The sequence below is a fragment of the Phoenix dactylifera genome, chromosome 3 (assembly GCF_051530095.1).
Source record: "Phoenix dactylifera cultivar Ajwa chromosome 3, Ajwa_hap1_PhDact_Kaust_v1.1, whole genome shotgun sequence".
NCBI lineage: Eukaryota > Viridiplantae > Streptophyta > Magnoliopsida > Arecales > Arecaceae > Phoenix > Phoenix dactylifera.
The window spans coordinates 41,577,486-41,601,984 of record NC_143192.1 but is presented as its reverse complement, the minus strand read 5'-3'; the positions used below and the strand labels follow the sequence as shown (position 1 = coordinate 41,601,984).

The 24,499-nt window shown below is 35.6% G+C and overlaps 1 protein-coding gene across 13 annotated transcripts; it reads left to right on the top strand.

Annotated features, from left to right (window-relative positions):
• Nucleotides 1-2,324: 2,324 nt before the first annotated feature.
• On the top strand, nucleotides 2,325-23,801 carry LOC103717359 (mechanosensitive ion channel protein 1, mitochondrial). 13 transcript variants are annotated; one of them, XR_015976368.2, is made up of 10 exons: nucleotides 2,371-2,542; nucleotides 6,926-7,106; nucleotides 7,188-8,115; nucleotides 9,132-9,403; nucleotides 9,853-9,953; nucleotides 15,057-15,164; nucleotides 18,294-18,515; nucleotides 22,368-22,423; nucleotides 22,559-22,701; nucleotides 22,898-23,339. XR_015976368.2 is itself a non-coding variant. In XM_088718451.2 (9 exons), exons 3-8 carry the CDS (start codon nucleotides 7,280-7,282, stop codon nucleotides 22,670-22,672), a joined length of 1,653 nt encoding a protein of 550 aa, XP_088574577.2. In that variant the 5' UTR covers nucleotides 2,371-2,542; nucleotides 6,926-7,106; nucleotides 7,188-7,279; the 3' UTR covers nucleotides 22,673-22,701; nucleotides 23,401-23,801. The 13 variants fall into 13 exon arrangements, 11 of the variants coding, with proteins under 11 accessions (XP_008803923.4, XP_088574573.2, XP_088574574.2 ...); XR_015976367.2 differs by lacking the exons at nucleotides 6,926-7,106; nucleotides 22,898-23,339 and adding an exon at nucleotides 23,401-23,801 and having other exon boundaries at nucleotides 2,347-2,542; XM_088718451.2 differs by lacking the exons at nucleotides 22,368-22,423; nucleotides 22,898-23,339 and adding an exon at nucleotides 23,401-23,801.
• The last annotated feature ends 698 nt before the right edge of the window (nucleotides 23,802-24,499 follow it).

Below are 24,499 nucleotides of genomic sequence, written 5' to 3'. Positions count from 1 at the left end.
TGTGACATGGGTAATTGACACAGGTGCTTTTGACTACATGATCTCCGACTCTAATCTTTTTTTATCACTTGATCCTTCACCAACTCGTTAATCCATTAAACTACCTACTAGAGATACAGTTCAAATAACCCAAAAAGAGACCATTAAAAATGTCCCCTTTTTTTGAGTTAAAAAATGTTCTTTGTATGCCCACTTTTAATTTCAATTTACTATCCATTAGTAAGTTTACTAAAACACATAATTGTATTGCCATCTTTTTTTCTGACTTCTATGTCTTTCAAGATCTGTCAATGAGAAAATTGATTGGTCTGGGTATAGAAAAGGATGGTTTTTACTACTACAAGGATCCTGTTTTTCCTACTTCTACAGCTTATTACACTCAGTTAAGTCTTTGACACAATTGTTTGGGTCATCCATCGACTCCAAGATTAAAAGTTTTAACCTAAGATATTTCTATTCCTCTTTCTACTTTTCAAAATAAAATAAATTCTTGTACTATTTGTCCTCTAGCCAAACAAATTAGAATTTCATTTTCTACAAGTACTTTTGTTACTTCCTCAATTTTTGAACTTATTCATATTGATATTTGGGGATGTTATTCTATTCTATCTCATATCAGGCACGTTATTTTTTAACAATTGTAGATGACTTTTTGTATTACATATATTTTTTCTCATGCGATTCAAACATGAAAATTTTATTTGCTTAAAAATTGTATTGCTCTTATAGACAACCAATTTTCTCGTAAAATTAAAATAATTAGAAGTGATAATGGGATGGAATTCATGTATTACCATTGAAATTTATCTTTATTTTTTAGGAATTATTCATCAAACATCTTGTGTTGGCATGCCATAGCAAAATGGTATAGTTGAGCACAAACATAGATACCTTCTTAAAGTAGCCCGAGCATTACGTTTTCAAGCCAACTTACCAATCTAATTTTGAGGTGAGTGTAGTTTAAATACCGCTTATCTTATTAATCGGGTAGAGAAGATTTAATTATATATAGACAATACTTAACTGTCTTCTTTTTCTTTCCTTTTCTTTCTTTTCCTTTCCTTTTCTTCTCTTCTTTTTTTTTTCATTTTTCTTCTTTCTTTCCTTTTTCTTCTTTTTCTTTCCTTTTTCTTGTTTTTCTTTCCTTCTCTTCCTTTTCTTTCCTTTTTCTTTTTTTTTCTTTTCTTCTTTTTCTTTCCTTTTTCTTCTTTTTTTTTTCTTTTCTTCCTCTCATTATTTTCCTTTTTTTCTTCTTTTCTTCCTTTTTCTTTCCTTTTCTTCTTTTTCTTTCCTTTTTCTTATTTTTCTTCTTTTTCTTTCCTTCTCTTCTTTTTCTTCTCCTTTTTTTCTTTTCTTTTTTCCTTTTTCTTTTCTTTTTCTTATTTTTCTTTTCTTCCTTTTTCTTTCCTTTTTCTTTGCTTTTCCTTTTTTTTCTTTTTCTTTCCTTTTTCTTCTTTTCTTCTTTTTCTTTCCTTTTTTTTCTTTTTTTTTCTTCCATTGTATCTAGATTATTTGCAACTCACTCATTATTTACTTTTCTTTCTTTTTCTTTTCTTTTTTCTTCTTTTCTTATTTTTTTTCTTTTCTTCTATTTTCTCCTTCCGTGAGGCCAGCAACGCCATAAGGGGGCCGGGCCGCGGGTTCCGCGGGAGTGGGCCTAGTCATGGCGGTTTTATTTATTTATTTATTATTTTATTCATTCATTCATATATATATATATATATATGTGTGTGTGTATTTATCTTTTCCTTTCTTTCTGTTTTTTTCTTCTTTTTCTTTCATGTTCTTCTTTTTTTTCTTTTCTATTTCTTCTCTTCTTCCCTTCTTCTTTTCTTCTCCTCCCACGATGCCGCCGACGTCGGAAGGAGGCCGGGCCGCCGCCGCCGCCGGCCACAGATGGTAATTTTATTATTTACTATTTAAATATTGAAAATAATTATGTAAAATTATGTTATTTATTTAATCAATACATGGTAATATTCATATTGAACAATAAATAATTAAAAAATCTTTAAAACATTAGTAAAATAATTAATAATAAGAAAATTTATTTTATTCAAATAATAATTATTAGTATTGTTAGTACTTTAACTATAGAAATTTAACTATAGTTAAATTTCTATAGTTAAAGTAACAGGTAATTTAACTATAGAAATTTATATATGAATATAAGAAGGATGAAGAACTAAAAAAACCAAGAAATAAATTTATGGATGGATATATGACCGGCTGGATTACCCCTCTATTACCCGTTTCCTCCTAGGGTGGCTGATAAATCTTACCAAGGTCGGAATCCAATTAAACTCCATCATGAGCCAGAAGAAGCAGGGTGAACTTCATAAACGCGCCCTTTCGAGTCTCGGCACTTTCGACGCCGACTTATTTAGACTCGCATGATTGGGAAAACCTGCGGCTATCCCGTCGGAGCTGTGCCCGGAAAACAAAACAAGAGCGGCACTGAGCTCCAGCTGCTTCTCCGATCCCGGCCTCCTCCAAGAAAACTCTCCGACCGCGACGGACTCGCCGTTCCGTCGTGCCCACGGTCAGTGCTATTCCCTGTCTCCATCTCCCCTCGCGCCTTTTGTTCTCTCCTTATCCCCTCACGCTCCATAAGGGGGAAAGATCGAGAAGAAAATAGGTAGGGAAGAGGCGGCAAGAACTGGATGATGGTTTTAGCGCGGAACTTAAAATTTTTTCTGGTTCTCTGCTTTCATTCTTGTCTTTCTTGAAACAAAATCAAGATTTATGGCAGATCATGAGGAGAGAGAGAAATAATTTGAATTGGTGGAGGAAGATTTAGAAGATGTCTATTTGCTTATTGATCTGTATGGTGTTTTGATTTCCTCGTCTAATCGTATTGTTAATAGATTGCTTATGTCGGTTTTAATTGCTATACAAATCTTGGACAGCCTTTTGATCATGAAGTTGATGAAATCAACCCGAATCGTCACAGATTTCCTTTCAATTTTCGACATGGATCGGATCAAATATGGCTTTATTATTTCTTTGTCAATGCTCCTGCCAAAAAAGATGTATGATTTGTTATTGTTATAATTGTCCATATGAACCCTTCTTGATACTCGTTCCAATTTTTTTTGGGTCTCCCTACATCTGTCTAACACCATTAACTCAAACCCGTGACCTTCATTACTTGGTTTTCTTGTTCGTAATGCCAAGATTATCTTGAATTAGTTTCTATACACTTTGTCTGATGTTATTGTTGCTCAAAGTTTAGGAAAAAGGTTTTGCAGCATTCCCTGAGCCATCTTGGCTTGGAACTTATTGATGGTTCTTTTTTTTCCCCCAAATTTGAATGGTTTAGCATTAAATTAAGTGAGAGTAATATTGCGATTTTTTAATGTAGAAAGTCAGAAAGAAATTACATTCACAATCAACTTGGAAAACTTAGCTGATATGCTATAAACTTGTGGATATTTGATATCCTATAAATTTCTAACCAGTACTTTCATAATGTAATTGTGGTGAGTATATCAATGTTTTATTGGCATATGACTCACTAAAAGAATGTTTTGGGCCATGCCTGTTGCAAATGCACTGTTACACACCAGTAAGCATTGAGGACATTCTTTAAGTGATATTTGACATCTCATTAAGGGTATTTTATTTTTCTTACCTTGGTTTAATTTTCTGCTTTTTTTAAAAAAAATTCAGATGAGGAGATCACACAATCACAAATATACAGATTATATATTTCTCTTCCTCCTTTGTTCTCTTAGTTTTTTTGTCTTTTAGGATCTTTGATCCCATGTTCATCATTTTCTTGTTCTTTTTTATTATGGACCTTGGATTCAAATATCATCATAATTGAGCTGGAGCACAAGCCTTATGTTGATTGCTTCTGCTTTGGATTGTATTGCTTCTTCAGTTCTTAAATATTCATTCTCATGGAGACAAGAGGAGGAAAAAACCCAAAAGTATTGCTTGTTTCTTCCTTGGGCCATGTCCAGGCTTTCTGTCTCCTTTTCTTTGCTTGCAACTACATTTATTGTTGACTATACTAGTGATGCATGTATTGACTTTTGATTTTACCCATCTTTCTGGCACTCACATGCAAAGGGAGGTTATGTGATTGTTTGAAATTCATTATTATAACCTTCTTTTTTGAGGGTCTTATGACCTGTTTGAAGACCATCATTTCCGGTAGTATATACTCCCATAATTCTGTGATCAACTTGAATGATAGGCTGTCGGCATCGTAATTGGGATCCGCATGGTCGAGCTTGATGCTGACCTAGTGAACTGGGGATTTTCCTAGTGGTCACCCCACTTTGCTTAGCATCAAGAGGTTCTAAATTTGATTCTTAGATGGTGCATCCCCAAAAATTTGGACTTGGACAATTACAGTATAGATGGATCTCTCTCCCTCTCTCTAAATAAAATAAAATAAAATAAAAACTTTGATATTGACCTGCATCCAACGGTTTTGTGGGAAAACATATTATTTATATAGCTTTCTCTTAGCTAAGTTAATGGGCGAAAAAATTCAAATATCTAAAGTGAAGCTATAGGAATGCTTACTGAACCTTCTCATTCTGGTTCGGTTGGTAAACTTTTTGTCAGTTCAGCAAGCATGTTTTTCTGATGTAAGGTCCTCTAGAGATGTGAATAGTACCGCCCGGTTCGGGCTGGTACGGCGTACCATGGTACTGGCATTTGTGTAATGATTTGGACTAGCAAAGTAAGTGATATGAAAAGTTTCTTCTAGCCAAAGTTTCTTGTTGGACTTCATTGCAGGTGTTAGTCTAGTGTGGGGCAAATTGTTCAGTGAGTGATAGTCTTAACTCTTATCTATATAAATATTCCTTTATTGTATTAGACTCCCTGATTATCATGTAAACTTGTAATAGTTATGCTGTTCTACAATGACCTCCTCTACTTGTACAGGAGCTAATGCATGTTGAGAAAATAATAGTGCATTGGTCTCAGCTTGATTGCAAGCTTATCATATAGGCCTAAAATTAGCATTCTTTTCACTGGCCTAAACATATGATTGATAAATGGTTTTCACAAATGGGACAAACTAACATAAGCAGATCAAACTACATATACATATGGGACAAGAATTTGGGTCATTCACGTATCAAGATACATAGACAACTAAGAACATCCTTTTCCTCTTGGCAAATGACCTAGTAATATTTAATACGTTATTAAAAAAAAGAACCTAAAACTTACGCATCAGTTCTGTTTCATTTCTTGTCCAGTAAAGTAGCTTAGATCTTCTTTATTCCTTGAAATAACCTCCTTCAGTCCAAAAGCTTTATGACATAAGGTGGGTCCTCAATATCTACTTATTTTTTATGAATGTTGTACTTAACAATATTTTGTGTTTTGTTGATGGCTCCCTATTATCACTTTTTTGGGTGAAGTTCAACCTATTTTATCTCTCTCTCACTCTCTCTCTCTCACTCACTCACTCTCACTCGCTTGCTCTTCTTGGTGTTCTTGCGACATTTTTTTGATGACTACACTCATTAATATTTCAAAACCTTCTAGCCTCTGTATTTTCTAGGATCATGGACAGATGATTGGCTGTCATGTTTAATTGGACTTGCTGTGTTACTTGAATCATTACATACAGCATGCTTGCACTATTCAGCCTATCAGACCACCTTTTGAATGTTCTTGTTAGTTTTCTAATGTTCGACTTTAAAGAAGCAGGAAACTTTAGGTTATTGTTAAGACAACAAGAAAACAAGATCACATCCTGCTATTGGAATATCTAAGACATGAAGGCTTCTTCCTAAGTAATTTTTAATATAGTTAGTAGAAAAGTCACTGGATTTCAAACAACAATTAGTTTTGTCTGGAGTTGCAGGTTTCTCAGATATTGGGTTGCCAACTTGCAATACTAGAAATAAAGAGGACAAAGACTACTAAGTTTGTAGTGAAGGAAAGCGTGACTCTTAGACAAATGGTGTAACCTTAATTGACATGATAAATTCCATATATCTGTAGTTGACTTTATAAGTTGTATTGTCATTCATTTCCAATGAGAGTCTTTTCTGCAAATGCAAGACTTCTAAAACTAGTTCAAACAAATGTAGCCAAAAGGCCCAAAACCGGAATGCTTCTTCTCCCTATGACCCGACCATTAAATTTGCTTCTCCATCACGTAGCCTTTACATCGGTTTTCATTTTAAGCTTTTTCTTTCCTCGTTTTACTATCATCCACTAAGGCATCCTCAATTCCTCATTCTCCTTATGGCCATGTGCCCACTGCCATTACCCTCTTCATTGTAAGTCATTATGATTTCGACAACCTTGTCACGCACATTGCTACTTTTCTTGCATCTGCCAGAGTGCAATGAGAGCAGTTTAGGACATCAGCACCATACACCTCTTCCTTTTCTACCTTCATGTGTTCCCTGCAATAGAGCCAAAATAGTGAAATAACCATTATAAAATATTTTCTTGTGGGTACAGAATAAGGAATGATTTTTATTTATAGTCATTGTCAAGGGATGAAGTACCAGTTTCACTGAGGCGCACCACACCATACTTGTAGTTAACTGGTATTAGGTATATCCCTTGGTACCTTATGGTACTAGCACATGGTAATTGGTGTCAACGTTATAGTTTCAGCACCAGCTACCAAACTTTGTGTCCTTTGGTACCGTACTGGTGTCCCCAATTGGTATGGATGCTGATATGGTTCTTCAGCCTTGGTCTCTGTGCTTATATTCTACCTGAAATTATGTTGACCACAATTTAATCTGATTTGATTAGATCCAACCTCTGAAGTTTATAACCATTATTTGAATGGAGGTAACATCCTTTTTTCCCATTATATCTTATAAGCAATCTCCTCACTCTCTCTCCCCCTTCTTGGATCATTATAACCATTCAATCCTACATGACCAACAGCAAATAATAACTTATACTAATTATTCTTATGTGTAAGAGGGACCCTGGCCTTATGATAACAAAGAACATTCAGGGCACATTTGGTTGGCATCAGTGGTCTTAGCCATCGCTTCAAGTTATCCATTTAACATTAACCTAGAAGAAGTCTTCTGATAGATGATGCGGGGATGCAAATACACAATTGCTAGAAAATTCAACAAAGCCGACACATTTTTGAGGTTGCATGTCTTCTATATGTTTTTTTTCATATATTGCAATTATGCTTTTCTTTTTATGAAGCGGCTTTTCTTTTGCTGCAGAATGACTCTTGCAAGATGATGTTCAGACTCATAAGAAAGTTACGTTCTTGGTGATGAATGATTTATAAAGTTGGCTTTCGTAAAATTTAACCATGTCTGGAGTCAGTACAATCTTACGTGGTTCATTTCATGCTGCCATTGGTCCTTTTAAGACAAGATCTATTTTTCCATATACTTCTTGCCTTAACGTTTCAAGATTCAGTGCCCATTCTCTTTCAAAAGCATCAGGACTTTTTCCTCCTAACAATCACAAGGCTGTAGATTGGCCTTTACAACATGTGTGGAAGAGAAAGGATAGAGTATTGCCTCTTTCATCTCTTGTAGAAGCTCAAAGTTATAAAATTGATTCTCCTTGGACAGATTTAAACAGATCTTCGGATAACAGTCAGTTGAAAAAAAATACGTTGCAGTCTCGGTGCAATGCATTCCCGTCGTTCTTATGCATGAGTTACGGTTATCGAGCATATTCATCACATGCTGGAGACAAACAAGATGGTCTCCAAAATGTTGTTACAGGTACTGCTCTTGCAAAAGCTTCAGATGATAAAACTACTGATTCCATAGAGAATGAGTGGGTTGATATGTTGAATCATGTTCGTCAGTCAGTGGTAGATGCTGCTGTCAATGCAGAAAACAAGGCCAAGGAGTTATCTGATCAAATCAATTATTTCATACAACAGTTATATGATTCAGATCCATATCTAGAAAAGGTGATTGTTCCAGTTGGAGGGACTCTGTCTGCAACAGTATTGGCTTGGTTTGTCATGCCTAGGATTTTAAGGAAATTTCACAAGTATGCATCTCGAAGCCCTCTTGCATTGTTATCAAGGAGATTAACTACGGAACAGGTTTCTTATGAGAAAAGCCTATGGGGTGCTCTGGAAGACCCTGCAAGATATCTTGTTACTTTCATGGCATTTTCTCAGCTGTACATTCTCCCCACAATCACTACTTCATGATTATTTATCATCCTTTGAAGCTCTTTTTTGTAATTATTATTTTGTTAAGTTATTTATTGTATGTAGAAATACAAAACTTTCCATGCATTGAATAAGTTTAATTTTTAAGCTTCATTTGATTGCTATTTAACATGACATTTAACATAATTTGCCAGCTTTTCCATAAGTTGTGTGAATGTTTGCTGAACCGGTCAGCACTGTACTAGTCGGTACTATATCGATATGTAGACTCGTACCATACCGATACTTAGTACATCTCGCTATCTTGTACCATATCGCGTTAAGGTCTAGTACTGAGACGATGAACCTTATTTGTTTCACAATTAATGATACTAAGCCCCTCTAGTATAATTTTGTGCAGGTTTATAAATTTGCATGCCATCTGCTGCCAATCATTTCAGCATTGAGATTTCCTCATGCTAATAACTTCAATTGGGAGGAAACTGATATTGAAATGGCATATATCATCAAATTGTTGATGTTATTACTATTGGAATATTTTTATCCTTGTGCTATTGAGATTTCCTTGCTGCTTAAAAATTAAAATACATTAAACATTCAAAACCAGGTCTGTAGAATGACTTAATGGATGTCCTTAGCATGCCTCCTGAAAAATCTATTAGCAATTGACTGTTATATGCATGAATGAGTTCTTTTAAGGACTCCTGCATTTGTTGTCAATCTAAGACTACTGCTCCAGAAATATCTTTTTGCATATTAATATAAAAATTTGTAACAATGAACCACAGGAAATATCTTCAGTGTGCATACTAAAATTCTGTTGGCAATTGACCAACATATGCATTAAATTATCTGCATATCCGTCGATTTAAGGCTTCTTTTTCCTCAGCTATTCTATGAAATGCATGTGCACCATGCTGATGAATAAAAGGAAAAGATATTTCACTTTGCGTAGATCCTATATTGCCAGTTGGGTTCTGAATAATTGTTTTATTGATCCCTTATTTGCTTCTTTTTTCTGCAGTGGTACGATGATTGCACCAACTACTGAACAATATCTTTCACAAGCATGGAGGGGTGCAATTGTTCTTTCTTTTGTGTGGTTTCTTCATAGGTGGAAAACTAATTTTTTCACCAGTGCGTTGGCCAGTCAAGCCACGGTAGGGCTTGAGCGAGACAAATTATTAACACTGGAGAAAGTGTCATCCGTAGGCCTTATTGTACTGGGAGTAATGGCTTTAGCTGAGGCTTCTGGTGTGGCTGTTCAATCAATTTTAACTGTTGGTGGCGTAGGAGGTATACTAAATTGGCAATTGGATAAAATGCTATGCTTTTTTTCCTCAAGCCATCAAAATAATCTCTTAGCAATATCAGCATACCCCTTAGGTTCATAATCCTCATTCAAGATAGGCTGCCAGTGTTTGCACGTGAAGTCGGAGAGAGTTGGACCACAATGATAGTGACAGTAGCTCTGATATACTTCATCTTATAGTATCTCTAGTCAATATGTCATGTATTAGGAGACATAATCGTTTTTCTTGTTAAGGTTTATCTTTCGGCTTCTTCTTTTGGCTAGTTTATCAACTAAACAAGAAAAGTATTTCTGGCATAAGTCCTCCTAATTATTCTTTTTTTAAAACAAATGAACTTGTGATTCTTGCTCCTGCTTTTTTTAGATGTATACTCCATTGTTTATTACTCTTTTAATCTCTATATGATCAAAGAGTTATCTATCCTTGTTGCAGGTGTGGCTACTGCTTTTGCTGCTAGAGACATCCTTGGAAACTTGCTTAGTGGGCTTTCTTTGCAATTCTCAAAGCCCTTTTCAGTGGGAGATCAGATAAAAGTATTATAAATTCTAAAATTTGCTTTCTCATGATACTGCTGTAGAATTTAATTCTATTATGAGATCATCAACAAGTGTACTGAAAAAGGTTTAATTTATTCAGCTATTTAATTCTTTTTCTAAGAAAAGGGAGTAGATTTTGATCCCGGCATGTTCTTTGGGTTATCTTAAGTTTAATTTAATTTGTTTTAGGAGTCTTGGGATAGTTTTAAATTTTATGATGTTCTTTCTTTTTCTTATCATGTAATTTTCATCCTGGTTTCCAAATCTCGCTCAGCTGTTGGTCTGAAGTTCTAGGTTACTAACAGAGTTTGCTATTTTAGTTATAGGTTTGATTGGTCGAGTCCTCGACTGGTTAAAATGTAGTTAGAAAAGGTTGAATCTTTTATGTGGGACTCTGTACTTACTCTTTTTGGCTTTGAAGTTCTGTCCTTTTCTTAATTTTATCCTTTCTTCTACAAATGAATCCTCTTTAGTCAACTTCTTTCAAGACATGGTAAGAGCCTATACTTGTCTCTTTGGTGGTATGGGCTTATTTTCAGTGTTAGGCTTGTCTTATTATGGAAAGGGGATCCTTTCCTTCCCTCTAATATGATGTGATAGTGATGCCTCCCCATGATATATTCCAGTTTTTGAGCAACAAAACAAATATTTTATCCTTCATTATGTTGGTCCTTCATCTCTAGATGCAACTTAGTAGTAAATTTTGCTGGGATTGGGGCTGCAAGTGGATTGGATTAATTCGCTTTCAACCGATCTGAAACTAATCCGGTCCGGTCCAACCCAAACCAAATTCATTTGGATTGGGCTTGGATTCAACAACATGACCCATTTCAGTTATGGATTAGATTTAGATCCTTAAGTTCTCAATCTAAACTTGAATAGACCCAAACAATCTAAAATTAGTGTACTATATGTTTCAAATCCCTCCTTGAATATAAGAAATTAATCTTCTTTTCATGATATAATTTGTCAATAATATGCATTGTTGATTATAATTATGTGTGGTTAATAGTCAATCTGTATAATATATTTTTTATATATTTAAATGGTGTTTATTAGTATATTATTGCATAATATGTCTATGATATAATTAGATAATCAATTTATATATGTTCATTATGATTTATGTTTGGCCTATTTTGGACCCAATTTGACTCAGAAAATCCGATGGATTGATAAAATCTATATTCAATCCAATCCAATCCAATCGAACCGAGGAGAATTGGATTAGGTTTGATTTCGATCTTTTGACTTGATTCAGATCAAGGAATGCTGAACCGGCCCGTACCGGCCGGTTCAGCCCATACCGAACCGATACTGACTCTGACCGGTCCGGTTCGGTATTAAAAATCGGTACCGACCCGTACCGGTCTCAAATTTTTTTTGGGACTTTTGCATGCGTGAACCAAGCCGAACCAGTGGTACTAGTTTGGTACCGGTCCGAACTGATATCAGCACCCACCAGTACGTCAGTACAGTCGGTATGGCGGACCTTGATTCAGATATAGATTGGATTTGGATTATGCTCATCTCCTATCCAACCCAAGCTGCTTGCAGCCCTAGGTGAGATGGCTGCCTTTTTGATTGGATTTGGAAGCTGCTCATCAATTTTTTATGTGTTTTCTTAGTTTTTCCCTCTTTTAACTTAACCTATGGAAAGATCAACTATCGCTGGGCTAAACCACACTGTTACCAATCACACCTTATGTCTTGCTTTGTCCATCGATAGCTAACTATAACCAAACTAAGGCAAATATATTGTTTAAATTAATCTTTCTTCAGTTTCCTTTGAATCTCCAAACAAATCTTAGTTCCAAAATCCTATGAAATCCAGTTTGTACATCAATATCACATTCAGGTTTTTGAGGTACATAGTTAAGGAACAGGTTGTGACCTAGTTTTTCTTTCAAATGATCTTTCATCAAGTTTGCATTCCATATGCTTTATGTTGGGACAGCTCCAATTTTTTGACTCCAAGACTCCACTTTAGGGCTAACTCCTACTAATTGATTATCACTGCATCGTTTCTCAAACAATAGAAGCCATGGCATTTGTTCTTAAATATCTATCATCAACATGCCCGAAATAGAAGGATGTCATCTTAGTGATGATCCTTGGCAAAAAAGGTATATGTGGAAAAATAAAAGAACATATACCTTAATATTGTAGCAAAACTTTTTTTCTATTTCTTTTAATAATTTAGAAATTTTAGGTATGGCTAACTTCTTTGTATACATCCTAGATCACACAATTTTGTTTGTATGTCTTTGCAAAATTATGTCAGAAGAAAAGATACAGTAAGGAATTGGATTTATTTCATAACTTGAGCATCTTCATAGGTAGCTTTTTGTTTTTTTTGTTTTTTTGCTAAACCGGATGTATCATACAGTACGGGTACGGATACGGGCAAAAAAGTTAAAAAATAACAGGTTTCGGAGCGCACCAGGCAACTCCCTTTTTCTAACTCAAAGAGTATCTCCGAAATGGTTGGCCACATACGAGGCCACCCAATCCGCAACGCCATTGGCCTCTCTGTACACATGCTTCGTCTGCATGACTATCCCGCCACAGACCATAGCCTGGATATTCCGAAGCAGAGGGTGGTAGTCGCCCACACCTCCCACGCTCTGTTGGATCCAGCCAATAAAAATCGCTGAATCGCCCTCGAGCAATACAGCTCTGGCCTGCAGCGCCCGCCGAGCCTAACTCAAGCCAGCCCAAGCAGCCCTCAGCTCAGCCCCCGGGACCGAGATGTCGAAGATCTGGCAACCACCAGCTACAATCACCTGGACTCCGGACCTTTGATAATAAAGCCGGCACCACCCCTCCTACCGTCATCCAGTACGCATCCGTCAAAATTGACTTTGAGGAATAATAATCTTCTACATTTTTCATTTAGGCTTGAGACCAACATTGAAGGTGTTTATTGGGCATTTGGCTTGGTGCACTAATATAAGCACCTACTATGCTTCCATGTACACGGAAGAGGCAACTGATCAAATAGGGTAGTTACCATATGAATTATTTTTGAAAGAAAAAGAAAACATTAGATTGGACACCTGTTCTAAAATTTATAGTAGCAATCTGCATGCACAGATCAACGTGTCAGAGATGTAAGTTTGAGAGAGAAGAAGTAGGAGCCAAAATGCTAGAAGTTTCTGCTGCTATCTCCTTTTCCATAAAAAACACTAATTGGTCTTAATCAGTTGATTAAATAGGCCATGTAAGTTAGGTGAAGTAGGCTGGGATATTAGATATCACTTAGAGAAAATTTAGAAAAATATCATTATAAAAGTATTACTCTCCACCTTTTCTTTCCCCTTTGCTTTTTTCCTTATCTCTATCTTTTTCTTTTCTTTTTGCCCTTATTATTTCTAAGCTGTTTTATCATCTGTCTATATGTCCTGTAGACACTGATATAAATAGCAGGGAGTCTATAAAAGATCTGTTAGAGATCTCTTTAACCTTACTTGGTTGGAGTCTATTTGGGGTCTATTTTTTTCATGCCAGTTTGTACATGGAGCATGGTTTTATTATGATTTAATTTTGCTCAAGTTTTTCATCTTTATTTGGTGGTGCAATCCTTTCAAGAGATTTATTATTCCCATGATACAACAGCAACTTGTCATAAATCACTAGTAACATTTTCTTTCTAATCAAGCCCTACATAACTCATTGCATTCTTTCCCTTGATGTCAAGTTAACATCAGATTGCTCGTCATATCTGAATCAGACTTTTCATCAATAGCCATACTTAGTTTTTCAAGTAATCCATTCTGTTATCTCCTTTCATCCAAAATCTCATTAAAACTGAATTCCAGATGCCCTGAAATCCGACATGCCTTTTCTTCATCCGCTTTTGATCTCCTGTCAAACCTGATTTAGTAGTGCCTCAGGACAGGGGGCTGACACCCTTTTATAACAGCAGTTATGTGCAAAGCTTAACTCTCGTTTCCCCAGGTCTATTCGTCCTAGATTCACATCACATGAATTAACCTAGATTTGTCCTAGAGATCTTCAGTTGGACCTTGGTGCCCTCTTAATCATTATTTCTTGTTAAGGTCTATATCACCTGCCAGGATGAACAAATTTCAACCTGTTACTGTAACTTCCATTCCAGCAAGGAGAAATCACAAAAAATGATTAAAAGGCTTTTTACTGCACTATGTTACAATTTACCCATTTTATCTTGGATGTTTGCTGGTTTTGATTTGAAAGATATAAGCACTTACTCTTGATTAGAATTATGAGTACACTCTAGAAGAGGGGAAAAAAGCAGAGCCGTATGCTCATTCTGCACAAAGAGTAAGCACAGTGCTCGCTATCAACTTTTAGAAACAAAAAGTTAAGCAAATAATTAAATACAAGCCTTACATGTTATAAACTGCTCCCAAACATATATAAGTTTAAAATTGTGGCAAAGCCTTCTAATTTTGAGAGATTCCGAGGCTGAGCAGGTGCACCTGCATTGAAGTTATGTTTGGAAGTTTCTACTGGCAAAAAGCTCTATAAATTGGTTTTTGCAATATGGGCAATGGGTAAGATCTGTTTTCAGGAACAGTGCCTGGCAGATCTGGAAGCACACATTTTTTTATGTAGGCTCATATAGAGTTTTTATATATGGGTCTCACCTGTTTGCTTGTATCGTCACCAATATAGGCAGATGAGTGAGGTATATTTTGGGTTACAATGCATGGAATTTGTGGGAGCCTGCATTGAGAGTTTTATGCAAGCATTCATACATGTATTTTTTTGTTCCTAAACTTTGGCTTTCTGTTGAAGCAATGATGTACGGACAACGGGATGTAATACATGAGGATGCATCAAACTTTTTGTCAAATCACTGGTCCTTTACCTGCCTTGGATATGTTAGCTGCAAAATTCCACCTCACTGGTCCTTTACCTCCTTTACTGTGTTTATGCACATAAATTGTATATTTAGCTGCAAATTATCTTTTTCTTTTTCAATACTAGTCAATGGGAATTGTCGATTTTGCATTTAGTTGATGATACGTTGTTAAATTTGTTTGTCACAATAATCTGTCAGTGCATTGAGTTTTAGTATCTTCCTCTAATTTGTTTGTGTTTTGAGTTTTACAGGCTGGATCCGTAGAAGGACAAGTGATGGAAATGGGGCTTACTAGCACATCTTTATTAAATCCTGAAAAGTTTCCTGTCATAGTTCCAAACTCCTTATTTTCCAGTCAGGTGTGTAGTATAATTGCCCTTGCTTTTGGTCATGTTTTCATTCATTTAGTTTTTTAAAATTTGAGCTTAACTGATTGGTAGTTAGGTTCATAGCATAATATTCCAAATATCTCATCTTAGTTCTTCACACAGTTTTATTCTTCAACTGTCATATAAAACATAAATATAAAAAATTATGAAATGAAAAATCATCATCTGCCCCCTCCAACGCTCCGTCTTTCTGAAATATAAACTTTGCCTTATTTAGCTACAAAGGCATGCATATGGGTGATGAGTTGAGTAGTAATGGATTAATTGGTGGACACATCAAGCAACTAGGACTAGACTGACTGAGAAAATATATCACAGAAGATTAGTAGACAGTTTTCTGACAAAAGAAGCCTTTGTTAGAAACTACTAAAGTGGGACTCATGGTGCTTGTGCTTGTGCTTGTGACAGTATGTTGTCATGCTGGCACCTAGCAAGACTACCACAGAATTGTGCACAAGTCTGGGTTGGAATATTTACATCTAGCACACTAAGTACACCTCTTTGTTCATTTCCTTTTAAGTTTAGACCAATTTTAACTATTATAAATTGGTATTTTTAATATGTTAAATGTAATATTTAACTAATGCATAGAATTGTATATCATAAGCAAGGTTCGCCGTCTCGGTACCAGACCCCGTATCGGTGCTACACTACCATAGTGTCAGTACGGTATCGTACGAATTTTTTTTTGTGTACTAAGTATTGGTACGCCATCTATACCGGTGTTGGTACGCCACCCATAATGTTTGGGGTGTTCATTTCCTCTATTAGAATAAAATTTGACCAGCCCTTCTCCATAATTTATAAGCATGTGGATAGCATGGTTAAAGTAAGTGACATACAATCCAGCATCCCACAACTACATCTACATGTTAATAGCACAAAGAAACTCAGAGCTAATGGCAAAATCATAGAAACATACAACTTTTTTAACTCAACACTTTGTAGGTGCTGTTCACATACGGCCAAGTTTATCGCAATCTCATATGATTGCAAAGTGGTGAAGTACTGCTTTATGTACTTCATGTACCTGGAACCTAGAGTAGGCTTTGATGGTTTGTCATTTTAGGAACAATCCTATCTCGCCAATGCTCAAGAAAAATCATGGACCTATGGGCCTGTGATGGTTTAAACCTCCTCAATTCATAGCCCTACAAAATCAAATGCTAAGAATCTTAAAAGTATCCCCATCCCAAGTCCCTTATAGCAATTACTCTCCAATTGTTTGCTTTCCAAGCCCAGTTTTTCTTCTGACTCATAATTAACTTTTTTCCCCTGATTTCATCAGTTTTCTCAATTGGACAAATTAAATTCTAGCTAATTGCTCGTTCCTGACTAGAGACCCACTTTTACCTTGCAGTGTTCTTCAATCCCCATGAAAATTGACACACTTTCTGAAGGCACTTATGATTGTTCTCTCCCACATATTGTGATCTTGGATTAGTGTATAACCTGTTACAGATCATTTTCATGTTCTGGTTCAGGTTCAAGTCGGGCATAGCAAACTTGTACTGAAGTCACCAAAATCACCTATCATACCAAGTGTTGCATTTGTCATGCATGAACTTGTGGTGACAATTGGAGAAATAAGAAAATCTTTTTTATTAACTTATAAATGACAAAATTATAAAAATACTCTGCTTTACTCCTTCCTAGGCTCTCACACTGCGACTCCAAGTACTCAGTGCAAGATTTTCTCCATAAAACTCATTTACCGCTCACTCTCTAAGACTACCCATTTAATCATTATTCCTTCTTCACTTCATGCTATGTGAACAGAGCTGAGCTCATATGCACAATTATGAAACCCAGTCATATACCAACTTTCTTCCGTTTATGATTTCGACACCCATTCAGATTATCATGATTCATCAACTCATCTATTACAATAATGAATTGACTAAGTTCTAAGAAAATAAGCCACATCCTTTTAAGTCCTATTCTAAATCGTACTGAACTTGAAATAGGAGACCAAATGCGATCTAATCTGAGTCTGGTATTCCACCTATTCAAATTATGATACTCCTGCAGTGGTCCATCCTTGTTAGTGTGCATGCTTAAAATGGCAATGACTATGAAGTATGAATACTCCCACTTTCTACTGACTCTTGTATGTCATGCTGAGTTGCGATCAAATTTCCAGCTTCAGTGACCTTCATTAAAGTTCCATCCACATCTTGGGTTCAGTTTCCTCATACACAAAGACTTTCATGGCTCAGGTCTTGCTTACTTCTCCTTGTCAAGCCACCACAGTTGTAGCTGGTAAATCATAGAAAACCATGCTAACTAATTTCAACACTGAGAAATCATATTATTTATTTTATCGGGTTACTACATTCTACTTGATGATTTATTCTTTATCTAGGATATATAGACACCCTCCTGATCAACTTATTAAACCGTGAAACTAACTCCAACTATATTTGCTAAATTGTAGGGAGCAACTTGGAAAATCGTGAACCATACAAGAGATATTACTCAAATTGCTATACTTGCATGATGCACGAACTTTCAAGCTTCAACTTTAATGTTCCTACTGATCTAACAAAAATTATAATATCCTTGCTATGGAAAGCACTCTGCTATTGAGAGATAAAAGTTGAAAACTTGATATACTATGCTTTCTAGAGTTTATAAAATTCACATAGCATGGCTGCAACATGCTCATATATACATAAATACCTGATCACTCCAAAGTTAGGTGAAATGACAAGCAATATTCTATAACTATTTTCTTGTCTCTGAAGTCAAGTTGTTTGCTGATGTAAATAATCAATACAAGTTAAATCCAATCATCTTTAATAGATAGTCCGAAATCTGAACTAGGATTTGGAATCCAAGGCAAGACAGGTTAGGAATTGGAGCATACCACATTAAGCTTTCTGAAGTTATCTTGCATGATGTTTGCTTCAATGAATGGAATGTGCCACAGTAACTCCTTATCACTTTTAGAGTACAGTTCATGTTCTTATTCGTGAAGAAAGTTTTGTTTTAAAGATCTTAATGGCTAGAATTGGGACAAAAGTTTTACGGATGCTGCCAAAATGTGAACAAAAGTCTATATTCCATAACTAACGATGCTACTTGCAAAAATTGCAGGTGATTGTGAATAAATCACGTGCTCAATGGCGTGCTAGTGTGACCAAAATTCCTATACGTATTCATGATATAGAAAAGATTCCCCTTATTTCTGAGGAGATAAAATCCATGCTACATTCTAGCTCAAAAGTTTTCTTGGAAAAGGATGTCCCTTATTGTTACCTTTCTCGAATAGAAAATTCATTTGCAGAGCTTACTCTTGGATGCAATCTCAAAAGCATGGTAAGTATACTCTTTTAGTTTTTTTTTTTTTTTTTTTTGGCATTCTTTTCAAGATTATGAAACATTGTTTACATTCTGATTGATGAACTTTTTCAGTGAATTAAATTTTTCAAATATGGTTCTCACTTCTCAGTAATGGTAGCTAAGAATAGCTACAACTGTTAATTAGGACCTTTATGTTGCTTCAAGTGTTTAATTTATGCAATTTAATTTTGCGTAGCAAGTATGTTAGCTTTCACATAATATTTAGAAATATCTGGCTGAACTTGCACTAGAATTCAAATATAGCTGATACTCATGTTTTGGACTATAGATGCTGGACCCACTTTAGAAACTCCAGTGTATCAAAAAAGAGATTGGGGGCATGTTGCCAGGTGGGTTCATAGGAGACAATTGATATTGGGTTCTCTAGTGGATGCTATGAACCCAAAGCAGGCAGTTAAAACAAATCTGTGTTTTTCTTACTATCAAAATTCAATACTCTACATCAACTTCATACAAAAAGGTAAAACAAAAATCAAGGACAAATATAAAACATTATCAACTTAAAATCATACTATCATATCAACATTCATATAATGTTATTGGAATAAATCTTGTAACAGCCATGCTATTGCATAACACACTCTGATGTTATTCTGCAGCAAAGGGAGTGAGTTAAAACTTTCCAATGTTGTCCATAAAGCAGCAAGCAGGGGAGCTGGCATGTATGTTAAAGCCCAAAATAGTTGCTCTTCTGCTGCTTAGAGTGAAAACAGAAAAAAGAAAAACAGGGAAAGAGAATGGGGAAGCTGAAACCAAAGGAAAACAAAGAAGGGATGCAACGGCTGCTGGGAAGTAATGGAAGGGGAAGAGAAGAAGGAAAAAAACACGGGGGAAAAAACTAACCTGTTTCCAAGCCTTCCTCTCTTGTCTTTGGCAAGCTAGGTTGTGTGCCAACTGTGGAGCACCAGAAAGGGAGCTTCCAAATTCGAGCTTGGTGGTGCAGCACTGAGGGATGCCTCTGTTCTTTCCCGCTCTCCATTCTCTTCTTTCGTACTCTTTGTTTGATTAGGGCACCAAATAAGTGAACTGGCCCTTCTTTTAATAAGCCCCTAAACTGGTCAAAATTATTGCTTGGTTGCTGAACTAGTCCAATTAGAACTGGTCCAGCCGGCTTTGGAATATAGCGCCCTCTATAAAGCAATAATGTAACGGCCACTATAGAGGCTTTTCACCTGCTATATTGGGTTTTATTAGCCCATATGCTATTGAGGCTACCATGGAAAATAGCATAGTGGTTTAGGTCCAAAACTGCTACAGAAACCGCTATAGTGGCCACTACAACTGAGAAAAAACTGTTGCAAACTCCCTGAATCTTGTCTCTGCATCCACTTCATTAGAAAAAATCTTTTAAGAGACCAATTTCTCGCTTCCACACCAGAGTCTGATCCTACATCTACACCTGCTTCTCTTAACCAAGTCTTGGACCTAGGTGCTTGCAAGGATGCTAGTTCTAACACTTGGGAGCATGGTAATATGACTAAATTTGTGCATGCACGATTTTTACATTTTTTAATACTCTGCATTTTCTATTTATTATATATTCAACATTACTACTTTGCATATCTAATAATTACATATATTCTGATATATAATAAATTTATTGTTGGAAATTGATGGTCTCATATGTCTGTTCAAATGCATTAAGGTTTTTCATTAATTAGGTGTTGAGGTTGTCTTTTCTTTTGTTTGTAGATTTTAAATTTACCAAGCATTGATTGTTTCTAAATAAGTTAAGAATTGAAGGTGGAAGAAATGAATAACAAACACCTTTCACATTTTTTTAATTTTTCCTCGTGATCGACCATGGCTTAGGTCGATTAGAGGATTGTTTCTTTTTCATGCTTCAATGAAGAAGAGTTAAAATCTGCTGAGCAATAAAAACAAAGAAGGATGATAGAATAAGCCAATCAAAGACAAGAATTAGATCAAAGAAAGCAAATAATAACATTATCTTTGTTCTATCTAAATTTATAAATCCTTGGGGACATAAATGATTAAGAACAGCAAGCGCACATTGAAATACCAAGATGATCTCTAGAGTATGTCAGACCTTTGATCTAGAGAAGAAAACCTAGATCTAAGATAAAAGGCCAAGAGAGCCCATTAAACCAAGTTCTCAGATAAAGGGCTAAGAGAGCCCATTCAGTATAGGCACCATGGTAGCTCCATCATAGTCTTGTCTGAAGTTGCTCGAGATCTCAAATAAAGCCATCTTCCTTTTCTTAAGGCAGAAAATAAGTTTTTTTTCTCTTTTCCCCAAAACTAACTACCTTATTGCGGGTGGTTTCTTGTCTTGGTAACTCCTTTGATGGTTGCCGATGGTTTCCTGCATGAGTATCTTCTCTTTGTCTAAATAACTTTTCCTAGATAAGTTAATTCCAGTAATAAACTATCCAAATATGGCCTCGTGTATGGTTGACAGGTGGGTAATCATGATCTCTCCAAGTGTCAATACACAAAAAACTTAATAAACCTTGGTTGACGCATTTTTATCTTGGTCTATCATTGGATAATTTTGAGTGTAAACACCAATGAACAGAGAAGCAATAAAAAGAAGGATTAAGTTCTACAGATCAATAATGACTGAAATTATTATTCATATTATATTAGAATTTGACAGCAAAGTGACGCAAAATGGCACTTTCATAACCTGCCTTAACTCATGAATGATTATTTTATGTCCAGTTTATTGTGATCCTTAAAATGATCCAACATACACAAACTCTTCATTTTTGGGTGCATAGGTATCAGTGAACGTCAACTTGGTAAGTTAAAAGAATGAGCCTTCCAATCCTCGTAAAATATATGCTGCTTGGTCTCAAGATTGTACAAAACATGGTTTGGTATTTTGGCTGAAAGAGGATAATTTTACTTTAAAGGTTTTTATTCTATTTTAATAAAACCAGAACCCAAACATGTTACAAGTGTTTTAGCTATGTACATCTGGTTTGGCATACAGCAAAAATTAAAATGCTTTTATCTACCCCAAACACTTGTATTGGACAAAGTAACTTGATTTTTATCTAGAACAAAAATACATAAACTTCTGTTGTAATAATCATGATTAAGTATTTGTAGTTACTTTAATTTGTTATCATTATACTTAACTGTGAAATCACCTATTTTTTTAAGAGTATATATGCATTTCAGTAAATTTATTCTTGTGATATCATCATCCACATGGGTGATGGGTCAGCTGGAACAAGTTGGGGAAGGCTCCACGGACGGATTGAGTAGTGAACATGAAAATAGTCAACTATTGCATGTTAATTAGTATGACCATGGACCAAAGTTTTGACGGATATGTTAAATACTTCAAATTTCAAATGATGGTCAAATGAAACTGACTCTGATGCGACATTTCTCGTTCTATGGAAAATTTCAGGTATCTTGGCAAAATGCACCATGTTTACTTTAACCAAAAATGTTGTGGAGAACATATCACATGTTTCTTAGCCTAAAATGAACTTCCAGATGTGGTTATTACTCAATGGAGGATTTGCAGCTTTAATTTGTCTAGAGAAGAGAGGACAAGTGTGCTCATGGATAGTCTAATGCTTTTATTTTAGTAATATTGTCTTACTATTACAGTGTGGATGATGCCTTGAATTATCTAACCTGTAATCTAGGTCTTATTCTTAACTGAAAATGTTAGACCATGAAAGTTAAATTCATCATAAACTTGATAATCTGAAATGATGACACTAAAACTTCTCACTGCTACCACCCAAAAAGTTGAGTTTATTGTCATATTTGACAAGCATAGGTAGGGTCAACAAATCCTGATACCATATTTACTTATATCAGGGTTCATTCAGTTTTGCTGACTTTCATGTGGCCTAGACAAGCAGGCTGTAAATTAGGTGATCTGCAATTTGCCAGTATTTTTAAGGTTCTTCTATTGATACTAAATTCTCTGTTTAAGTAGTTGCTCCATAGTAAAGTTTCCAAATTTTTCTGCTTGAAGCTGCACTGACATTTATTTGTTGCAAATGTAGAGAAGAGATGAGCATTATGCTACAGAGCAAGATATTCTTCTGCAAGCAGCGAGGATTATTCGGCAGCATGGTGCTGAACTTGGAGGCACCTTACATGACTACACTAACTGTTGATTCAGCAGACACAGAGACTATGCATTAAGGTACAACCATCATTTATTGAATGCTTTCGACTCTGTTTCGCGTGTCTAAGTTTACATCTACAATTGCTGGGTAAGCTGCATTGTCGATTGTTGTTATTGTTTATCATCTATTGCTCAGAGGAGATAATGCAGTCGTATTGATGTAGTGTTTGCCCTTCAAAGGACTAACAAGTGTACCCCTGATTGTATATTATAGGCAATATATCGGACATCTATCATTCTATACGATTCGCTTCAAGTGATGATTGTGGACTGGAGTTTTTTTTCGTTTATGCCATGGCATGTAAATCTAAGGGTTTGAAGCAAAAGAATTTCGCATTTTGGCTGAAATGCAAAATGAGTTTTTTGATGTCCGGTTGGCTTCTCTTCCATGCTATAAGGAATGAAGTTTTCTCACATAGATAACCTCTTTCCCCCCTGACATTTTGTTTTCTACATATACAGGATTTTGCCATGTGAATTGGTGTATTACTTCATGTGATTGTGATTGTGCGTATGTATGCGTGTTTATTTTTTTTTTCCCCTTTTGTTTTATTTTTTGTGTCTCGAGTGTGAGGGATTTAAGAAGCATGTCTTTTCTTTATCAAATAATGGTTCTAGTTCTAACTCTACACCAGATGGTGTTGGGTTTGTTTTTATTTTATAGCTTTATTTGACTTCAGATGATGCCACTCCCACTATATTTGCTCTTCTGTTAAGAACAAAGAGTTGTGACCTTGCACCATTAAGAGTATTGATGATGGCATGTCTCGGAATGGCCAACTAATGGAAATGGGTGATGCAAAGCGCGCGCGCGCGCAGAGAGAGAGAGAGAGAGGAGGGGGGGTCATCGTTGCAACCTTGGCGCCATCGCTTTGCTTGGGACGAACTGGGTAATTTTACTGATATTTTTAAGCATCAAGAACCCTCATTAAAGTAATGCTTATAAATATGTTCAAGCATATTGATTATCCATATATGTCTATTGATTAACCGTATAAAGATTGTTTAGCGGTTAACATTTTTGTTGTGAATAACATTGATGTTCTTATTGAGACTTTGACTGGAACAAACTGCAAGGGATAGAAATGTGATATTAAGCTAAAATTTGGTTTGATAAATTTAGATATTGCACTGCATGATGATCCTCCATCTCAAGTCACTAGTGAAGATACTCCAAAACAAAAGGCTGCCTATGAAAAGTGGTAGAGAGCGAATCATCTTAGCTGGATGATTATAAAAAGGTCCATATCTGATTCTATTCTAGATGCTATATCTAACAATGCTAATGCTAGGTAATTCTTTGATGTCATAAGTAAGATGCATGTAAAATCTGATAAGGCTAAAGTGGAGAGCTAAATGGGTAAATTAATTAATATGAGGTATGATGGTATTGGTAGTGTTAGAGCTTATATTATGAAACTAGAGTATTGCATCCATGCTTAGTAATCTTGAGATATCCATTCCTAATGTTTTTCTTTTTCATCAAGCTCTTTTTTCGTCAAGCTCTTATTTCTCTCTCTACGCAATTTAGTCAGCTTAAAAATGTATATAATGTATAGAGGAATGAACTCATCTCTATTTGTGTTCAAGAGAAAGACAATTTTTATAGGAAAAAGGGTGAGAGTGCTAGTGTGGTGTAAGATCCCACACGTAATAAGAAAAAAGGATAATAGTTCCAAAATGGATGGTCAGATTTATAATCCTTGAAGTGAAAATCAGAATCCTAGATTTATAATCCTTGAAGTGAAGGGCCACATTTTTAAAGAGATGATTCAAATGTATTAATTGATGATGAAATTCAGTCTTCGCTTGACTT

Coding starts and splice junctions, on each gene's coding strand:
- LOC103717359 (XM_088718448.2), top strand. CDS start 7,280: ATGTCTGGAGTCAGTACAATCTTACGTGGTTCATTTCATGCTGCCATT. Junction 9,404..9,852: donor AACTGTTGGTGGCGTAGGAG/GTATACTAAATT, acceptor TCCTTGTTGCAG/GTGTGGCTACTGCTTTTGCT. Junction 18,516..22,558: donor GATGCAATCTCAAAAGCATG/GTAAGTATACTC, acceptor TTGCAAATGTAG/AGAAGAGATGAGCATTATGC.